The sequence below is a fragment of the Thalassophryne amazonica genome, chromosome 15 (assembly GCF_902500255.1).
Source record: "Thalassophryne amazonica chromosome 15, fThaAma1.1, whole genome shotgun sequence".
NCBI lineage: Eukaryota > Metazoa > Chordata > Actinopteri > Batrachoidiformes > Batrachoididae > Thalassophryne > Thalassophryne amazonica.
The window spans coordinates 61,715,847-61,736,978 of NC_047117.1; the positions used below are offsets into that span (position 1 = coordinate 61,715,847).

The 21,132-nt window shown below is 40.4% G+C and overlaps 2 protein-coding genes and 1 long non-coding RNA gene across 9 annotated transcripts in view; 1 reads left to right on the forward strand and 2 right to left on the reverse strand.

Moving 5' to 3' along the window:
• LOC117525733 overlaps positions 1–2,439 on the reverse strand; it is a 12,655-nt gene extending 10,216 nt beyond the window's left edge. The window contains exon 1 of the long non-coding RNA XR_004565131.1: positions 2,313–2,439. This is a non-coding gene — a long non-coding RNA (uncharacterized LOC117525733). The remainder of the gene's footprint in view (positions 1–2,312) is intronic.
• Positions 1–10,807, forward strand: part of LOC117525732 (ubinuclein-2-like) — a 67,944-nt gene extending 57,137 nt beyond the window's left edge. For 2 of the 3 annotated variants that reach the window (XM_034187662.1, XM_034187664.1), the window contains 5 exons: positions 15–57; positions 2,375–3,835; positions 3,934–4,129; positions 4,329–4,397; positions 9,570–10,807. In XM_034187662.1, the coding sequence (XP_034043553.1) occupies positions 15–57; positions 2,375–3,835; positions 3,934–4,129; positions 4,329–4,397; positions 9,570–9,616 (1,816 nt within the window). In that variant the 3' untranslated portion in view covers positions 9,617–10,807. Of the gene's footprint in view, positions 1–14; positions 58–2,374; positions 3,842–3,927; positions 4,130–4,328; positions 4,398–9,569 lie in introns of all 3 variants that reach the window. The other variant, XM_034187663.1, reaches the window with a different exon arrangement.
• Positions 10,808–17,167: 6,360 nt separating this feature from the next.
• Positions 17,168–21,132, reverse strand: part of myh10 (myosin, heavy chain 10, non-muscle) — a 149,077-nt gene continuing 145,112 nt past the window's right edge. For all 5 annotated transcript variants that reach the window (XM_034187661.1, XM_034187659.1, XM_034187660.1 and 2 more), the window contains one exon: positions 17,168–17,765. In XM_034187661.1, coding sequence (XP_034043552.1) covers positions 17,621–17,765 — 145 coding nt within the window. In that variant the 3' untranslated portion in view covers positions 17,168–17,620. The remainder of the gene's footprint in view (positions 17,766–21,132) is intronic.

Consider the following 21,132-nt stretch of genomic DNA (forward strand, 5'->3'; position numbering starts at 1 on the left):
CCCCCCCCGTGTAGAGTCAAAAGGAGAATAGTACCTGGGCCCAAGGCCAGAGCTAAGGTGAGCGTGTGCGGATTGTTTTGACAATGTCCAGTGTTGTTTTACAGTTTAAAGGTACAGTGAAGGATTCTTTATCATACTGATATTTCTTCCATTAATTTAGTTTGGAACATGTTGGGGGGTTAGGTTAAACATAAACAGCTTCTCAGAATCCAAAGACATGTCTGGTTAAATTATTCAACAAAAATTTGAATGCAGCACTTTTTTTGTTCCCATTTTTCACACATTGAAGTAAAAGATCTAACTTTTTTCCCCTCTAAACACAAATGGCTTATGTCAAATTTTGTTCTCTTTATTTTTTTTATTATTTTTTTTTTTAATCCATGTCTTTGAGGACGTTACCTCTGTTAAAATAATCTGTCCACCTGGCAGGTGTGGCATATCAATATGCTAATTAAACAGCATGATTATTGCATACATATTTTATACTTTTCCAATGGCTCTATATATGTTTATCATATCTATACAGCTGCCTTTATCTGTGACAGATATTCTGAAATGTTGTAATTAATTGATTTTATATAATAAAATCAAAGCCTCTAATGTGGGAAAAATACATACAGTAGTGTTCAGAATAATAGTAGTGCAATGTGACTAAAAAGATTAATCCAGGTTTTGAGTATATTTCTTATTGTTACATGGGAAACAAGGTACCAGTAGATTCTCACAAATCCAACAAGGCCAAGTATTCATGATATGCACACTCTTAAGGCTGTGAAATTAGGCTATTAGTAAAAAAGTAGAAAAGGGGGTGTTCACAATAATAGTAGCATCTGCTGTTGACACTACAAACTCAAAACTGTTATGTTCAAACTGCTTTTTTAGCAATCCTATGAATCACTAAACTAGTATTTAGTTGTATAACCACAGTTTTTCATGATTTCTTCACATCTGTGAGGCATTAATTTTGTTGGTTTGGAACCAAGATTTTGCTTATTTACTAGTGTGCTTGGGGTCATTGTCTTGTTGAAACACCCATTTCAAGAGCATGTCCTCTTCAGCATAAGGCAACATGACCTCTTCAAGTATTTTGACATATCCAAACTGATCCATGATACTTGGTATGCGATATATAGGCCCAACACCATAGTAGGAGAAACATGCCTATATCATGATGCTTGCACCACCATGCTTCACTGTCTTCACTGTGAACTGTGGTTTGAATTCAGAGTTTGGGGGTCGTCTCACAAACTGTCTGCGGTCCTTAGACCCAAAAAGAACAGTTTTACTCTCATCAGTCCACAAAATATTCCTCCATTTCTCTTTAGGCCAGTTGATGTGTTCTTTGGCAAATTGTAACCTCTTCTGCACGTCTTTTATTTAACAGAGGGACTTTGCGGGAGATTCTTGCAAATAAATTAGCTTCACACAGGCGTCTTCTGTCACAGCACTTACAGGTAACTCCAGACTGTCTTTGATCATCCTGGAGCTGATCAATGGGTGAGCCTTTGCCATTCTGGTTATTCTTCTATCCATTTTGATGGTTGTTTTCCATTTCTTCCACGCGTCTGTTTTTTTTTTTTTTTTTTTTTGTCCATTTTAAAGCATTGGAGATCATTGTAGATGAACAGCCTATAATTTTTTGCACCTGCGTATAAGTTTTACCCTCTCCAATCAACTTTTTAATCAAACTACGCTGTTCTTCTGAACAATGTCTTTAACGTCCCATTTTCACAAGGCTTTCAAAGAGAAAAGCATGTTCAACAGGTGCTGGTTTCATCCTTAAATAGGGGACACCTGATTCACACCTATTTGTTCCACGAAATTGACGAACTCACTGATTGAATGCCACACTACTATTGTGAACACCCCCTTTTCTACTTTTTTACTAATAGCCCAATTTCATAGTCTTAAGAGTGTGCATATCATGAATGCTTGGTCTTGTTGGATTTGTGAGAATCTACTGAATCTACTGGTACCTTGTTTCCCATGTAACAATAAGAAATATACTCAAAACCTGGAGTAATCTTTTTAGTCACATAGCACTACTATTATTCTGAACACTACTGTACTTCTGCAGCCAAGATTAGTACCCATTTACTACTGTACACTACTGTATCTTTCTGGGGCCATAAATGACCCCACATGACTTTGTGTTATCATTGCTACACCAATGGGACAATTCCTCTCAAAAAAAAAAAAAAAAAAAAAAATCATGATGGAACACATTTTTATTTAAAAAATATAACTGCACACATAAATATTTGGCTGAGCCGTTTTGGTTGTGTGAATGTTGATTTTAGGTCATGGCCCACCCCAAGTACCATAAAACTTGATGTTTGGAGTTATTACTGTTCATGTGTTGTTGGTGTTGTAGGAGCGCCTGTGGATCCATAAACCATCTCTCACTCTGACCTCCACCCAGCAGCCCCTCTCCTCCTCTCCCTCGGAACTCATCTGTCTGTCAGACTCTTTGGACGAGGATCTGACTGCTCCATCTTTGGACTCCATCGCCCACATCCTGGCACTGCCCAGCAGCGTATCCAAGATCCTGGGCTCCTCAGACAGCCCTCTGTCTCCTCCCCCCCTGCAAATTCCAACCTCTTCCCCTCCCCCTGTCACCCCTCATTATCCGTCAGTGTCTCACCTCTCTGCCTCGGGTTCCACAGCGCAGCAACATTCCCTTTCTAAAACGGAGACTGCTCCAGCAGCGGCTGTGCCTGCTGGGAACTTGCCGGCAACAACAACAACAACACTACCAACCTCCTCCTCTACCTCCTCCACTGTTCTGTCCCCCACGGCACGCGTACAGGCAGCAGGACTCTCGCTGCCTTCAAGAACTGCAGATGGTTCTTTTGGCCCAGTCAAAGGTTCTGGTTCCATTGGCCAAACACAGACTCAGAAACATGCTACCATGGCATCTCCCACTTACAGGGCTGGCTCAGTCATAGGAGGGAGTGGAAAGCTCCACCCACACCCTTCCTCATCACCCCCAAAGCAGTGGCCTCCTCCCACAGCCTCCTCTCAGCTGCCACCTCATCAGAAAGGCTTTGCTAGTCCTGTTGTGTTGCTAGGAACTATGGGAGCTTCACAAGGACTTGCCAAGGTCAAAGCTGGCAGCAGCAGTAGCAGCACAGTGAACAGCAGCACAGTGAGCAGCAGCATCACTTCTGCTTCCTCCCCAACCTCCCAACCCCGTTCCACCTCTGCCTCCCATCCTGGCCTGCAGTCCTTCTGCTCTCCATCACCAGTGGCATCATCCTCATCCCCTACCTCCCACTGCTCCCCCTCCCCTCAAGGAAAAAATCACAGCCACCATCACCACCAGCCCAACTTCATCACCCCCATGCAGGTCACGCTCACCAAATCCTCCCACAGCAGCAACTCCTCTCCCATCATCAAACTCACCCCTCGGCCTCCTGCACCCGCACCGCCTCCCTCCTCCTCCCCGTCTTCTTCACCGGCACACCCGCTTTCCCATCAGATGCTATCCAGCCCACAGCAACACCAGTTCTCCGCTAAAACTTCCAAAACCTTCCGGGCCCCCTTCAGTGTGTCAGGTGGAGTGCAGGGAAAGCAGAGTCAAGCCACGTTCACCGCTGCTCAGAAAACTCAGCCCACCGTTAGCAGCAGTAGCATCATCACCAACCAGGCAACAGTGGCGCATGTCTGTACTCTGCCAGACAAAACTCCCCCAACATCTGTGTCTTCACTCTCAGCCAATCACGGGCAGAGGCAGCGGGTTGTAGGTGGGGCCACTCAGAGTTCGAAGACTAGAAATGGATGGGCGACTTCAGCATCTTTGGGCTCATCATCCACAACGTCACACCACTCACAGGTTATTTAGCTTGATTTAGATGGAACATTTAATTTTTCATCTATATAATCACAAAGTGTCTGTATCCTGATGTTTTTTGTTACATATGGGTGCTGCAGGAATCAGCTGGTGCACCTCTCCTCGCCAGCCCCACCACTCTGTCTCTCGGTTTCGGGATGTTGGGAGGCCTCGTGCCTGTCTCGCTGCCTTTCCCATTTCCCTCTCTGCTGAGTTTCAACCCTCCTGGCGCACCAGGGGCCCCGGCTCCTCCCACCTCCAACTCAGGATTCCCACTAGCACAGAGTGACTTAATGGGTGAGTGGAGAAACATTCTGATTTAGATGGATTTGTTTTGGATACAAATGTTTTTTTTTTTTTTTTTTGACAGATGAGTTAATTGTGGTAAAGATGAGTTATTTAGAATGACTAAATCATGTTTCAAACTTTATTCTGGCTCTGCCTGTTTATATCTAAACTCCTGCATTCTCTCCATCTCTTTCCATCTTTTTCTCAGATCTGTATAAGAGTCTCCAGTCGGGGTCACAGGCTGCTCTACCTCCGCACTTGCAGCTTGCTTTCTCAGGTAATCTTCATCCCTGCTCTTCCTCCTATATTTTGGTTTGCAGGTTGTTGTGTTTTTGTTTGTTTTTTGCCTGATGTGCAGATTAGTCTTTGATTTTACCAACCAGTAGAATCAAAACCAATGTTACCAACTGTGAATCAGAAATAGTGGTGTAATGGATCACAGTTGATCTGTATGGACTGCAGGTCAATTGCAAAGTTTACATGTATGATTTTGCTTCATGGTGACTGGTTTTTAAAATAACTGCATTAATTTAGATGCAGTTGCAGTACAAATGCAGTCTGAGTGGAAAAATGCAACTGCTCTGTGTTCACTTAGCCTGTCATAAATGGGCTTAATACATTCCTGGATCTAACCACAGAAAGAATCTCTGACCATGAAGTGTCTTTGCCCTGTGCAGTTGTGAGCTCACTGAACCGAGCATTGTACTCAAAGCACGTGCGCAGCCAAGCTGGCTGAAAGTTCACAGCTCCATAAAATAGCGAGTATTCACAACCTATTCCGAGTGTGTGCTCAGCAGGACCACTGAACTGAATTGATTCATATCAGTGGGTGAGATAAATGTATTTATCCAAAATGTGTTAAAAATAATTTTATTACCTTCAATATTATTATAATAAAATTGTTACCTTCTCATGTAGACATCATCGTCTTAAAAAATTATGAATTCAAATCAGTTTTTAAAACTTAATTTTTGACAAAGGCTACTTTTAATTCACTGATATTGTTCATATTACAATTTAATATACTACCCCAATTCCAATGAAGTTGGGACATTGTGTAAAATGAGAATACGATTTGCAAATCCTCTTCAACCTGTATTTAATTGAATACACAAAAACATTTAATGTTCAAACTGATAAACTTTGTTTTTGTGCAAATATTTGCTCATTTTGAAATGGATGCCTGCAACACATTTCAAAAAAGCTGGGACAGTGGTATGTTTACCACTGTGTTACATCACTTTTCCTTCTAACAACACTCAATAAGTGTTTGGGAACTGAGGACACTAATTGTTGAAGCTTTGTAGGTGGAATTCTTTCCCATTCTTGCTTGATGTACGACTTCAGTTGTTCAACAGTCTGGGGTCTCCGTTGTCATATTTTGTGCTTCATAATGCGCCACACATTTTCAATGGGTGACAGGTCTGGACTGCAGGCAGGCCAGTGTAGTACCAGCACTCTTTTACTATGAAGCTACACTGTTGTAACATGTGGAGAATGTGTCTTCACATTGTCTTGCTGAAATAAGCAGGGACGTCCCTGAAAAACACATTGCTTGGATGGCAGCATGTGTTGCTCCAAAACCTGGATGTACCTTTCAGCATTGATGGTGCTATCACAGATGTGTAAGTTGCCCATGCCATGGGCACTAACACCCCCCATACCATCACAGATGCTGGCTTTTGAACTTTGTGCTGGTAACAATCTGGATGGTCTTTTTCCTTTTTTGTCCAGAGGACACAACGTCCATGAGTTCCAAAAACAATTTGAAATGTGGACTCATCAGACCACAGCACACTTTTCCACTTTGCATCTGTCAATTTCAAATGAGCTCAGGCCCAGAGAAGGCGGCAGTATTTCTGGATGTTATTGATGTATGGCTTTCACTTTGCATGGTAGAGTTTTAACTTGCACTTGTAGATGTAGCGATGAACTGTGTTAACTGAAAATGGTTTTCTGAAGTGTTCCTGAACCCACGCGGTAAGATCCTTTACACAATGATCTTGGTTTTTAATGCAGTGTCGCCTGAGGGATCGAAGGTCACAGGCATTCAGTGTTGGTTTTTGGCCTTGCCGCTTACTTGTAAAAAGTTCTCCAGATTCTCTGAATCTTCTGATTATATTATGGACTGTAGATGATGGAATCCCTAAATTCCTTGCAATTGAACGTTGAGAAACATGGTTCTTAAACGGTTGGACTATGTTTTTTTTTTTCTCATGCAGTTGTTCACAAAGTGGTGATCCTTGCCCCATCTTTGCTTTTGAACGGCTGAGCCTTTTGGGGATGCTCCTTTTATACCCAATCATGACACTCACCTGTTTCCAATTAGGTGTTCTATGAACATTCATCAACTTTCCCAGTCTTTTGTTGCCCCGTCCCAACTTTTTTGAAACGTGTTGCAGGCATCCATTTCAAAATGAGCAAATATCTGCACAAAAACAATAAAGTTTATCAGTTTGAACTTTAAATATCTTCGCTTTGTGGTGTATTCAATTGAATATAGGTTGAAGAGGATTTGCAAATCGTTGTATTCTGTTTTATTTACATTTTACACAACGTCCCAACTTCATTGGGGTTGTAACAATTAAGTATTTTAAAATGTTATGTAAAACATTAGACACCTTGTTTTCATTCAGGACCACAAACAAAATGTCCTTGTTTTCATTATTCACTCAGTGAAATGGAAAGCAGAGTAATTATCATTATTTTTTGCTAATCTGACACCCCAAATCAGAAAGAAAACACCATGTAGATCAGTTCATTATTGACAATCACCAGTTTATCTTTACAGGGTTGTGTGTTGGGTTGCAAACCTACAAAGTAATCAGCCGTAATCATTTTCATATTTTTGGCTTCCCTCATCCTAACTTACCTGATGTTAAAGCTAGAACCCCAACCATACCCACTAATGCTGAGCGTACATGGCTTCACATCCCACATTAGTTATTCAGAAAGTTAAATTAAGTAAACTCATTTTTATGTGGTTCTTGAATTAAATTTAGTCCAGAACTATAGAAGAACGTAGGTCCAGAGTAATACTTATTTAAACATTTTAGTTAAAATTATTATTACTAGACCAGCCAGCAGGTCCCCCCTTTTTGGACCACCTCTCGAGCCCCTGCAAGGCCCATGTGTTGTCATATTCATACTGAAAAAAAAAAAATAGAAAAACTTCTTGAAACATTGCTGGTCTTTGGATAAGTTGGTGAGATATGAATTTCATGCTTTTCTATGCATCCAGTTTCAGATTATTACTTGTGCTAGCAACTTGTGACTGACTACTATGAAATTTGGCAGGCAGCTTTTTGTTTATTTTTCTGTCATTAGACCATGTTTTATGTTTATTGGACTTAATCATCTTAATAGCATGAACACGTGACGTATGTATGTGTAGGTTGTGGTGCAGATGACACTAATGACCAAAGCAGAGGTTGAAAAATCTATATCTATATATATCTATATATATATATATATATATATATATATATATATAATAAAATAAAATTACAATAAAAGAGCATTTAAAAGACAAAAGGGAATTAAAACAGAAAAATAAAATATTAAAATAAATCTATTAAAAGTGCATTGAGAAGTTAAAAAATAAATAAAAGTAATCTACGAAAAAGCCGCAGTAAACGGTACCGTTTTCAGTCCTGATTTAAATTAATTGACAGTTCAAGCAGATCGCAGGCATTCAGGAAGTTTGTTCCACAGGTGAGGAGCATAATAAGTGAGTGCTGCTTCAATTTAGTTCTAGTTCTGGAACACACAATAGACCTGCCCGGATGACCTGAGGGGTCTGAATGCTTCGTAGGGAACTAATAAATGTAGCATGTATTTTGGTCCATGACTATTCAAAGCTTGGTAGACCAGCAGGAACATTTTAAAATCTATCCTTTGACTCTTGTGAGTCAAAGGATAATTATGTAAGGACTGGTGTGATATCGTCGTTTCCTAGTGGTTGTGAGGACACTAGCGGCAGCATTCTGGATCAGCTGCAGCTGCTTTATTTATTTATTTTAAGACCTGTAAAGACACCATTACAGTAATCTAGCCTATTGAAAACTAAAGCATGAACAAGATTTACTGTCTTGTTTAGACAGAAAACCCGTAATTCAAGCTATGTTTTATAATTGCATTTAAGTGGTTGTTAAAATTCAGGTCTGAGTCAATGATTACACCCAGGTTTCTGGCTAAATTTGTAGCTTTCAAATGACATGGGATGACACTGAAATATAAAGTTGAGTGTCATCTGCATAAGTATGAGATATTATGACATTCCATCATTTGAGCAAGCGGCAGCATGTAGACATCAAGTAAGTGGTCCATGGATTGACTCTACCTGTGATCTTTATTCACTCAGATTCATAACTACCAATTGAGACAAAATAGTCCCTATCTTGTAAATGATATTTGCACCAATTTAACAGTGCTAGTGATAGCCGATCTCGTCTGTTGAACAGTAGTGCTCTTTCTTGGTATGAAACCGTATTGCTGCTCACAGATCTTTACCTGTTTTCTAAGCCTAGCTCCTACTAGTCTTTCCCATAACTTCATGATGTGGCTGATTAACTTTATGCCTCTGTAGTTACTGCAGCTCTGCACGTCACCCTTGTTCTTAAAAATAGGAATCAGCACACTCAGTCTCCACTCCTCAGGCATTCTCTCTTTCCAAGATTTTGTTAAACAATCTGGTTAGAAACTTCATTGCCGTCTCTCCTAGGTGTTTCCATGCCTCCACTGGAATGTCATCTGGACCAACTGCCTTGCAACTGTTCATAGCTGCCCTTACTTCATCGTTACTAATCTCTTGCTCTTCCTGATTTACTCTCTCCACATCATTCAGCCTTTTCTCTCTCTGGTACAGAGGAGGCTAAATGTATTTCAGTCAACAAAACTTCAGTCTTACTTCAATAAAGGCAGCTATCATGTATCACCACTTGATGGAAGAGGAAGGAAGGAGAGACTTGGGGTGGGAGTGGGTATTCTGAGGCCGCAATAATCCATTAGAGGTGTTTACGGATGGTGAGGTCGTGAGTGTGTCGCCTCTGCTGCAGTGGATTCAGCTGTTTGTTGCAGACGGTCCTACCTGGAAGAAAACAAAACTGTTGCGCATTGGAGGCGTTTCTTGGCAATGGCACTCGCAAGGCTGCTATGACCGTGAAAATTATCGACTAACGTAAGACGGCTAATCTACAAGTTTAGCCGTCCATGTGAAGTGGAGATTAGATGGGTAATGTTGGGCAACTCACCTTAGTCAACTAAGTAAGCTTAGTAGACTAAAAGATTAGACCGCTTTATGAAACTGGGCCCAGGTGACGGTGTTGCCAGTCCTTAGCCAGATAATTAAGACAGTTTATTGGGGTGTGTGTGTGTGTGTGTGTGGGTTGACTGCTAAAAATTCTGCTGGATGAATTTCTGCAAACCTTTTTTTCCCTCTCCCATTCAGATGCAAACCAAAGCCAGAGTGGAGAGATGAAGAGGAAATCCCACTGACCAATAATGGCACAGCAAGCTGGGTGATGTCATCACCTCCTGGAGAACATCCACAGATGGAATCTTCACTTTGATGACTGACATGGTGGCATGGTATTTTTCTTTAACGTCATACATGGACCTCAAGCAGAGACTGTTTATTCTCACTGAAGTGTCAATAATGAATCAATTAATTTACCTAATTAGCAGGTATGAGAACAAGATGGTGAATGATGTTTATTTTTGTTTTGTTGTCGACATGTTTACATGACTGACCTTGATCACTGTGGAATGAGTGTGAGGTACAGAGTTCTACGCTGTGCTATACGAGTCATATTTATGCTTTTGTAGAATAACAGAACATGCACACAAAAAAGGATTTTTATTTTTTTGTTTGTGGAAATTGTCTGTTTGTTGGTCACCTCTGCTCCCACAGACAACTGTTAAAGTAGCAGCTGAGATTAATATTTATTTGTAATTAAAACAGGGACAAAAAGTATACTGTTGAAGCGGGTGAGGGACTTTTTCTTCTTCACTGAGTGTGCACATTTAACAGCCCTCTTGCTCAGGTTGGTGCTGTTTCATCACACTGGACCTTTTCTGGAAAATAGACTTGAAGTGGGGGGGAAGTTTTGACTCCTCCTTATGGGAGGAGCAGTTGTGAGGGCAGAAAATGTCTGATTGTAGCCTACTTGAAGTTATTTAAGTTATGAATTAAGAATTATTTCCTCTGCTTATGGACTCAAACTGACTTAATAGAACACAACGCCTTAGTTTGTATTGAAAGAAAAAAGATCTATGCAGGACTTCACGCTCAATGCAAAAGTGTCACTCACCTCTGAACCTAAAGACCGCAGGTGTGAATGTTTGTCGACCGTTTCCGTCGTAGGCAAACCTCCTCTCACCTCAATTAGCAGAACCGCGCTTCCTGCGCATGTGACTGACTGCCTGCACAGCCTCAGATTGTTGGGTAGCTCGCTGAGAGAGCATGAGCTGGTCAGCGCACGTGTCGGTAATCCACGGGTGTCTGTGCGGTCTTTCAGGATGTTATTGTGAAGTCGTGACTGGAGCAGTGGGTGACATCTATAATTGTGCTTCTGGGGGGTGTAAACAGAGATATATTAACTTTGTGCTCAGTGGCAGATTTTATTTGGTCTTTTGTAGATTATTTTCTGTGTCAATGAAATAAAGAGATGGTTTTCATTATGACTCCACTTTATGATTTTTTTAATTTTTTTACTCTGCATCAGTATCAGGCTGCATCTGACTTGCTGTTGTGGGCAAACCGGTTGGAGATTTTCAACCAAACCTTCAGATGTTTTAAGGCAGGCACCAAGAATGTTTTCACCTGTGTCTCTGAACAAGATTCCATAGCTTGGTTACTTCTATTTCATTCCTCCTGGCCACCAGAGGCGGTGTTTAGCACCTGGATTATTCCATGCCCGCATGTGGAGAGGTAGTCTTAAATCAACAAAGTCACATTAGTGGGCATGACCTGGGTGATGTTAGCCAACAGTACATGAGCATGTCACCCGGCATTTATTTCTTTTTCCATCTCTCATGTAGAGAGCATGAAATCCTTTAAGATTGAATTGTCAGAGCCTTGCAACCATCTTGGTTAGAGCTGCGCACAAATGCCCTCCAGAATCTGCAAGACCATGAGTTGGTTCCTCTGTTACGCTGCTGCTTTGGTGAGTTACCTTGCTTCCTGTGGTTGATCAATTGGCGGATTCAGCTTTCGGTGAGTAACAGCCCACGAATCAAATGGGTGTGTGTGTGTGTGTGTGTGTGTGTGTACAATGTTCGTGCAAGACGTCGAACTTGGGAGGTTGGACCAAGTTGGATGACAGTCAAATGGAACGCTGATGGTACGGGAATTACACAAAGGATGAGGAACAGTCAAGACAGAAAGCAAAACGTAATACAGACAAAGTGACGTCATTGGGATTCGTACAGGAACGACGCTCGACGACAGTTAAATGTCTCTGAAAATAAATATGAATCCAGATTTATTGTTTCATTTTGGCTTCAGTGTCCTTCGTTAGTGCTGTGTGACCGGGGCTTTGTTGCTAGGAAAGTTCAACGACCAAAATACCAACATTCTGGGCGCAATGAACATCTTTTCACTATTTGATTTCTTTGTGCGACTGACATTATTTAAGCATTCAAAAAGGCTATTCTTAACACCACACAACTCCAACTACACACAAGAAAGTTTGACAGTTCTTGTTATTGAAAGAAACTCCCTAACTGGATAGAGTTGTGATGTCATCATGCATGCAGGTAGGCGCTGTCTAGCGGGATCTTGAAAATCCCCCATTCATCACCTTTCTGACTTAAAATGCTGTTGTGGCCAAACCGGTTGGAGAATTTCAGATGTTTAAGGCAAACACCAAGAATGTTTTTGAAAAATTTAAGTGGTGTGTCACACTTTCGGAGATTAACCCCTTTGCATCTATGATGCACAATACCGTTTTTGCACTTATGGCCAAAAAGTGTGCTTCCTGGGAGGCATGTGAATCTCATCACTGACAATGATTTGATATGTACCTCAATACACTACCAGTGATACGATGCAGATAGTGATATGTGACAATACGTAAGGATACTGACGATGATTCACCTCTGGTCCTGATTCAGTGCAATTTCATATGTATTTAAATGCTATTCAATTCGATGCAATTTAGTGCAATACAATTAGGGATGGTATTGATAAGATTTTATCTATCACTGTCATTATTGATTCTGCTTATTGATCCAATTCTTTGATTGCCTTATCAATACCTCTTGTGAATTTTCTGTGTACTAAATGTAGGCTTTGCAGATTTTCTATGTCAACATTTTATTGAGTCTTAAAGTAAATAAATATGAAATTGATCACTGGACCCTTGATCTCTGGACATAAATAGAAATAAACACAATCTGTAGTTTTTGTCAAAAGCATTTCCTTTCAGATATTAATGGCACAAATGTAACTCCACAGCCCCTGAGCTGAGCACAGAACCAGCCAACAGCGGGTCGAAGCGCTGCTTCCTTGCTTAACCACTGCAGTCTGCAATCAACGTACAGAAAAAATTTTCTCAATCGCCCTCAAAAACGACGGTTGCTCCGGTGTCCCGAACAACCCTGGTGCATTCAGTGTGCCTCAAAAAAAAAATGGTAATGCTCCCCAGAAACATTTACTGAAGAAAAAAAAAAAAAAGTCTGAAGGCCCTAAATGACACGGTGAGATGCTGAAGAGCTTCGCTCAGTCATGTCCGCAACATATGCATATTATTATTGCCAGTCCTTTAATCACTTCATTTTGCTACCGCTCACATTGAGTTTATCTCCCCCAGCTGGGTGCTGCCTTTCCATTGAATTCATCAAACCGGTGTCGCAGACTGAATGGTCTGCCCCTACAAATCAATCCGCCTTTTGCATCTGTGCATGCGTCATTTCGAACCACAGGAGCACATCTGAAATGGAGTCTCTTCACCCAAAGCAATCAAATGGATTAATGGGATTATTAACCATCAGATGATCCTTTCCATCCTCTATCACCAATATTTCATTGGGATGTGATATGACCATGGCATCCTCACCGTCGCCCACCAAGTTGCGCATTGCTTTTGATTTGTCAGTCTTGCTCAAAAATCCATCAGCCAATGCAAGACTGTGTGGAACAAGTGTGAGTTGGAAGCTCATCAGTTCTACAAGGTCAAGCTTATCGCCCAACAACTTCTGAGACTTCACCAGAAACTGTAATGAGAACACCCATCAAGGATCCAGTTATCAGCCCGGCTTCTATGAGAAGATCTGAAAGTCCAGTTCCGTCCATCTTCCCAATCATCTTGAGGTACACCGATGGAAGGTGGAATAATGCCATAAGAATGATACGGTCTGTAAGGATGCGACCGATCTGATCCAGTATCTGTAGGCTTCTGATATAGATGTAATTCAAGTATCGGAAAATACAACCCGCGATGTTTTCCAATACTGGAGAGGAGCCACTGTGAAACCTCTCAACTGCTGTTTGCTCTCTGCTTTGTTTGCTGCTGAGCGTGAGGAGGCGAGAGGGGACGTTTCTGAACTGAAGCCGAGCTGTTTATGAGCTCTCTTCCGCAATGTTCTAAGCCACAGGTAGCAGAAAATTTCTGCCCGGCTCTTGGGTTCAAATTGTGTGTGCCACCGAACACAGATTTTCAAAAAAACTAACTGAATTGGTGCTGAAAATGTGTGCAGAAAAGTTAGCCGCTTCAGCATCCTGAGGCTGTGAAACTCCAACTCAGTACACAACTGAACAGTTTCTATCCACTGAAAGGGGAAAAAATCGATCAAAATCCTTCAGTATTAATCCAGAGTTCCTCACGTGAGCATCGCTGATGATGCATTTAGAAATTTACCGTTTATTTTACAGTTGAAAGGCTTCGTGTTTCCAAAAAGTTTAAAGTTTGCTCAATGGGATAACAGCAAGTCAGCGAATGATACAGAATACAAATACAAAGAATACAAAATATCCTCATATAAAAACAATGACAATATGAGCAAAGCAACGCACAGCGGCGCAAAGCTAGCTCATGGTACAGGGAGTTCCAAATAGGAAGTGCCAAATTTTAAGTCCACAGTGAAAAGGGAAATGTTACATGTCAAACATTTCCTAGATTGACAGTAGATGGGATCTCATGGAATCTTGTGGGAACTCAGTGTCAAGTCCACACTGAAAGAAGATTTGAGTCCACAGTAAAATAGGAAATGTCAAATGTGTTTAACTTTGAAAAGTTTTTTTTTTTTTTTTTTAAATTCCCCGAGTTTTGATCTGTTAATCTGTTCTTTAGTATGTTGTTTTTGCTGTTGTATTTAAGCATCTAAGATTTCTGTGTAACCTTTTTGTTTCAAATAAAAAATTTTAAAAGTCAAATGTTGAACATTTCCTGGATCGATACCTCTTGGGTTGACAAACGGGATCTCATGCAAATTCATTAAGTTGAGACTGAAACAAGAAGTGCTAAATTCTGAATCCAGTGAAACAGGAATGTCAAATGTTGAACACTTCCTGTCATAGGTGTTGCTGGGTTGCACTGACTACCCTGAAATCTGATTGGACACCCCAGATGATTGACATGTCACAGCACTGCACATCTTAGAGCCATTTTGAAATCAGTGACATATTGACTGCTTGGTCCCTCCTATACAGCAGTTGGCACTGGGTTCCACAAAAAGTTCTAACCCACCTTAGAAGAAGAAATCTGAGTCAGATTTGAACCTGAACACACTGTCTGAACCATGGGCTCCCAATGACACCATAGTTATATTGGTGAGTAAATGGGCGTAGTTTATGCCAGAAATGAGGTCCAGGTTGTTAAAAGCAGCATTTCTCCTGCTTATTTGAGATATTAGATGCTGCCCGAGTGTTTCTGGAACTGGAACACTTGGTATTTCACACATTTTAATTTGTTGATGCCATTTCAAATACAAAATAAATTTCTAAAGTTATGTTCCTTAAACTCAAACTGATAGCAAATCTCTACAACTTGGTATAAATGTAATAAAAAAATAAAATAAAATACAGCTTCCTGATGGAGTGGAATAGGAGGATTTTCTTAAAAAGACCTGAAAGTTCAGCTAATTTGGTCATATTGTGCAGCCCGACTGAACTAGCTGAAAAGTTTTAATATGAATTTACATCTACATTTAAAAAATAGCAGGGGGTTAAAAAGGCTGTAGTTAGGGGCAAGTTGAATGTTCTTGGTCATGCTTATGCTCCATAGAAGCATTTACTGAAATACACAGAGATGCTGAAGAGCTTTACTCGTTCATGTCTGCGACATATACATAATGGTATTAAAGCAACCAGAGCTCTGGTATCAGAATATGAGTATTCTGGTATTCTCGTAGTATCTGCATCGGCAGATATCCAAATTCAGGTATTGGGATCAGAAGTGAAAAACTGTGAAATAATGCCACCCTAATGGTCTACATATCTCTTCTCTTCAGCCCAGGTCAAAGGATATTCCTTCATACAAACCTAAAGATCAAATGATCTACGTGTTTGTACCGCACAGCACGAGGATAATGACAGACTAGCGCATTCTCATAGTCCATCCAGCTCAGTTTCTGACATGGCCGCAACCCAGATGTACACTTTCGTCACCTCAAACAGGAAGTACACAAGAAGCATGATGGGAGAGACCAAGGTGCACGATGGAAGAACTTTTTCACCCAAACGCATAGAAATGGCGTTACATCATCACACTGGACACCATGGAAAGGCTGGCGTAGGAATACATTGAGCGAGCCGCATTAACTGTACAGCTTCGATCAACAAAGTAGCTCTAGGGGAAAGTTAGAAGTTTATGATAGTGTCATTAAATAAAAAAGTAAGTCCCTCTGGCTGCTCCCTTGTTTGCACTCGGGGTTGCCACAGCAAATCCAAGGTGAATCTGCATGTTGTATTGGCACAAGTTTTACGCCGGATGCCCTTCCTGACGCAACTCCATGATAGTCAAATATCTCAGTATATTTATAACTGCAACTGCAGATAAAAAAAAAAAAAAAAATCAGAATACTTTTCCTTTCACATTCTTATAATCTCTGCACCTTAAAGATAATGGAGCCACAGTGTTGTAACATGAACTTGATGCTGAAAGAGGCTCGTGTGTGAGCATGTCCACCACATGATCGCCAAATGACCAGACGCATGCTTTTTAGGGGTGGACTGTTCAGTCTGCAACACTGGTCGCAGTACGTGGGTTCACCCCTTTATATCTTTTGAAGTTCTGTATTATCAAACACCAAATCATAGCTTAAAAAAAATAAAAAAAACAGACAATGAATATGCTTTATTTTTCCTTTTACAAAAAAATTACTGTCTAGAAATACAGGTATACAAGACATAATAGTGTGATAGTGTGTGTGTGTGGTGCAGATTAACATTTGTCAAATGTAAAATGAAAAACAAACAAAAAAAAAAACTCAGGACGTTAAAGCTTTTAACCAGATGAAATGACTCATTTTAGTGGCTGTGAAAGAAAGATCATAGTATTTTGGAAATTGTTGCCGAGCGCGCTGCCGGTCGTGGAGGTGACTGTGACGCTGGTGGATACAAGGAGCAGGTTATGAACAAGAATACAATATGAAGCTCAGCAGAAACACAGGAAGTGCTTGTTTTTGTCAGCAAGACAAACGTGGAGCTGAAATCTGATGCTCTTAGTTTCTAAGGCACTTTAAAAAAATGTCAAGTGCTGATATTTGGGTGCAAAAAGATTAAAATAACTGTTGATAGATATGACTTGGCTGTAAGCTAAAGGTCATGCAGGGGTGATCTTGGAGGGGGGGGATCATGGTGGCACAAACACTAGTGAAGACAACTATTCAGTCTGAATTTCTATCTGTAGATGTTGGGACCACGTTGAAGGTGTACAGCTTCGCCTAAGAATGTCTTCCAGTTTACAAGCGCGTTTCCAGCAATTACCCGCGATGCATTATTTTCACAGCATCATTGCCACAGGACAAAAACTAAGTGGCCAGGCTCCGTCTATACACTGAGATAAAGTAACAAACTGGTTTTACTCTTCACAGTAAAAATTGCTCTGAGGTTTAAAAGAGACTTTAATTATTTTTTTTGAGCACACAAAGTTCCTTGCAATCCTGCAATTCCAGTATAAATCAGATAGCCGCCACACCGTAATACTTTACAGGTATAAAAAGCACTTTGTAGCTACAAATACTTTCTCGTTAAGCAGACCGCAGACGTTCACTCCTTTGGAAAGGAGAGGGAGGGGCAGATGAAGCGGACGAGCAGCGTGACAGTAAGGCAGAGCATCTCCTGTAACTCGCCGGGAGCAGAGACTTTTTTTAAATTCATAATTTCTTTTTAGTAACCGGCAGAGAAAAATGATACAAAACGAGGATTACAGTCTACCGGGCTTCACTGAACACATCTCGCCACTTGGAGCTGCCGTTGGGCGAGTTGAAATGGAATAGATGGCGGGCCGACTGGGTGCTGGTCACAGAGTGAGGAGAGGGGAGAGGAGGTTTCTGCTCTTACTCGACACCGGAAGTTTGCGTCTCATTGAAGTCACTGGCACGGCTGTCGGCATCATCGTCTGACTCTACAGAAGCACCATCCAGATTGAGGTTGCGGCGGCCTGAGTGGCTGGAGGAGAAGCTGCTGATGGGGCCCCCATGCCTGGAGACAAAAAAAAACAAAAAAAAAAATCCTATTCAAACATCTTTATATGTTTATACAGTGCATCTGGAACATATTCACAGTGCTTGACTTTTTCCATATTTTATGTTATAGCCTTATTCCAAAATAGCGCAAGTTAAATTTTTTCCCCCCTCAAAATTCTACTCACATCCCATAAAGACAAAAAAGTTTAGAAATTTCTGTGAATTTATAAAAAATAAGAAACTAAGAAATCACATGTACATAAGTATTCACACCCTTACACTCAATATGGGTGAGCCTCATTACCTTACACAATGCACAAGTCCCAATTCGGCAAAAATCCATTTTGATTTGACCGTTTTTAGAAGGGGCAGGTATGAGTAAATTCACGGGCGAGTACCTCTGGCCCAATCTGAACCAGCGAGAATGAAAGACCTAAAGAAGAGGGTCACATACAGATCTGTCACTGACGAAGCCCAAGGAGGAAGAAAAAGATTCTGAACCCACTGCAGTTGAAGAAATCATCACCATCCAGGTAGGAATCAAGGTTCAAATGGTCGTAACTATTGTAATATGGCAAGGTAAGCTGATTCTAAGTTTTTGGTCAACCTGAATAACTTACAGTTTCAGATAACTTGCAGTCCAATTTTGTGAGCTTTGGGCCCCAACTCACACAAGTTAACGAGGCTCACCTGTACTTTGTTGCACTGATGCACTTAAAAAAACTGATGCACTTAAAAAAGAACAAAAAAAAATTGTATTTTTGCAGCAAATGAAAAAAGAAACTAGCACATCATTTTCAAAAATGAAAGCACAATTACAGTATAATCAACCTGAACATCAAAATCGCAATATACTAACCATAGGCCATATGATACCCCCCCAGTTCAGTTGGGTCCAAAAATTTTCAATAATCCAAGATCAGATACAAAGTTCCCACAATTTTAGAAATCTATTCGCTCTCCCTCTGAGTCTAAACTTGTTTTTTTTCTAGGGCTGGGATGACTAGTTATAACAGTCGGCTACGACTAGCTAGAATTCAACTAGTCGACTATTTTTTAATAGCTCATTTAACCCTTAAAATAATGGACCTGCTGGAGCTGTCACCACTCTGTTCACTCAGTGAAGAAACTGTGTGAACTTTGGCAGGTGAATTAGTCAGCTCAAACAGGTCGTCTATCCCAGTAAATAACGCTGCTTTTGTGCTTATATTTGTTAAAATAAATGTCACATTTGAGATTCACCATGAAGATTTGAAATTGGCTTAATTCACTGAATGTCGCCGACTCGTCGAGAAATGATTTTCATTAGTCGTGCCAGCATTTTTTTTTTTTTTTTTTTTTTTACTTGAAAAAAATATCACGTCTTTCAGCCATAAAGAAACAGATGGGGGACTTGGAGCTTTCCATGATAATAATTTTCTGTGTCGCGCTAACAATGAGGTAAAGGCAATTACATCCAACTCCGAGTTTGGAAAAGACACAGTGGGGTCTTCAGGAACTCCAAAAAATAGCAGTCAGCAGACAAGGCTACAGAGCAACTCCAAGAACGTGAGAGAGAACATCAAAATCTGAAATCCAATATGGCTGAAGTTTGGGGCAAAGAAAACAAAACAAAACATATGACTTAAATCACAGGGAGAGGAGTTACATCTGTCACACAGATCAGAAACACTGGGATAAATTTTGGATAATCTGGACTTTGAGAAATGCAGCCTGTGTACTACTTTAAACTTAATTTTTGAAAGTCTTGCACAAGATGATGCATGAATTCTGTCAGCTGCCTTATCCCAAAAACCTTCCCCGAACTCCAGAACCAACTCTTTTTCCCCAATTACAGATAATTTTACTAACTGGATGATTAGTCATTGAAAGAACAAGATTATATCACGAATATATCTGTGATATAAAAGCTTTATTTATGGGGCATAAGATGCTTAAGAGGCTGAGTGGGGAACTCCAGAAAAATAGTAGATGCACAATATCTAATAAAAAAAAAAAATAAAAAAAAAAAATAGATGAGATGAAGGCAGACCATATAAGGAAGACGTATCAGTAAAATTAAGACAGGTATTATCCTTAAAAAGATTACAGGAACATCTTCTTACCCCATAGTCTAAGAAGGAAGGAGGAAAGAGGCAATTACATAAAGGGCCAAGAGCAGAAGCAGAAACACATTTGAAGTGAATTCAAAATTGATACCATGTTTTAAGAGAGGCAGGTACAACAGGATTATCCGTGTACCGAGACAGGGACACAGGGAGGGATGAAAATAATAAGGCAGAGAGAGGTAGTTGATGAGGATCTCTTAAACAGTTAATGTATTTGGAACGTTAGCTGCTCAGTACTAATAAAACAGCAAATTAGGTAAAGACAAACCTCCACTGAGCCAACATTTTTGTAAAAATGATTTACGTACTTTTGGAGTTTTAGCTTCATCAATCCACAAGACAGAAAGAATGATCGAAAGAGTTAAAAAAGGTTTTAGCTAAGAACAGAGAAATACACTGAATGTTTTACCCAAGTTTTTAAATACCTTTTTCATTTTCATTATATTAATCCCACCTAAAAGAGACACTGGTACATAAGCCCATCTTTGAAAAGCTGGCCTTATATTGGACAATAAAGGAGTAAAATTTGTATCCCAGATAGCCTGAGGTGAACCAGTTACATTCACTTCCAAATGCTTACAACCAGAATGAGTCAGATGGAAAGGAAGATCAGTTTGTCTGAGACATTGTGCAGGTACATTTATAGGCAAGCATTCACTTTTGTGTATGTTAAGCCTATATCCAGAAAAAGAGCCCAAATTTTGGAGTACTGTCATAATAGATATTAAATGACTAGTTGGATTTGTGACATAAAATTAAATCATCTACATACAGAGCAACCCTATGTTGTGTACTCCCATGAGTCACACCCTGGAACAAGGAAGAGGTTCTGAGATTTACTGATAATGGCTCTACTGCTAAAGAAAAAGTAAAAGGGAGAGGGGACAACCTTGATGTGTACCACGTGGCAGAGTAAAATAGTTGGATTCTACATTATTAGTAGAGACAGAAGCTGGGGGGCGAGGGAAGTATACAAGACAAAAATCCAAGAAATAAGTCTATCGCCAAAACCAATTTTCTTTTGGACTGTGAAAAGGTACTCCCATTCCACTCTATCAAATGCTTTTTCAGGATCCAATGAAACTGCCACTTCAGGGTCAGCATTCCAAACACCATACTGATGACTATGGTGTTTGGAGTACAGTATATTGAAAAGGGTATGTATATTAAAAAAGGAATGCCTTCTTTTGATAAAGCCAGTCTGTTCACTTGATATAATCGAAAATGTTTGTACAGGACTGTTTGCGTCCCGTACAGATTGGGTTAAAAAAGTTT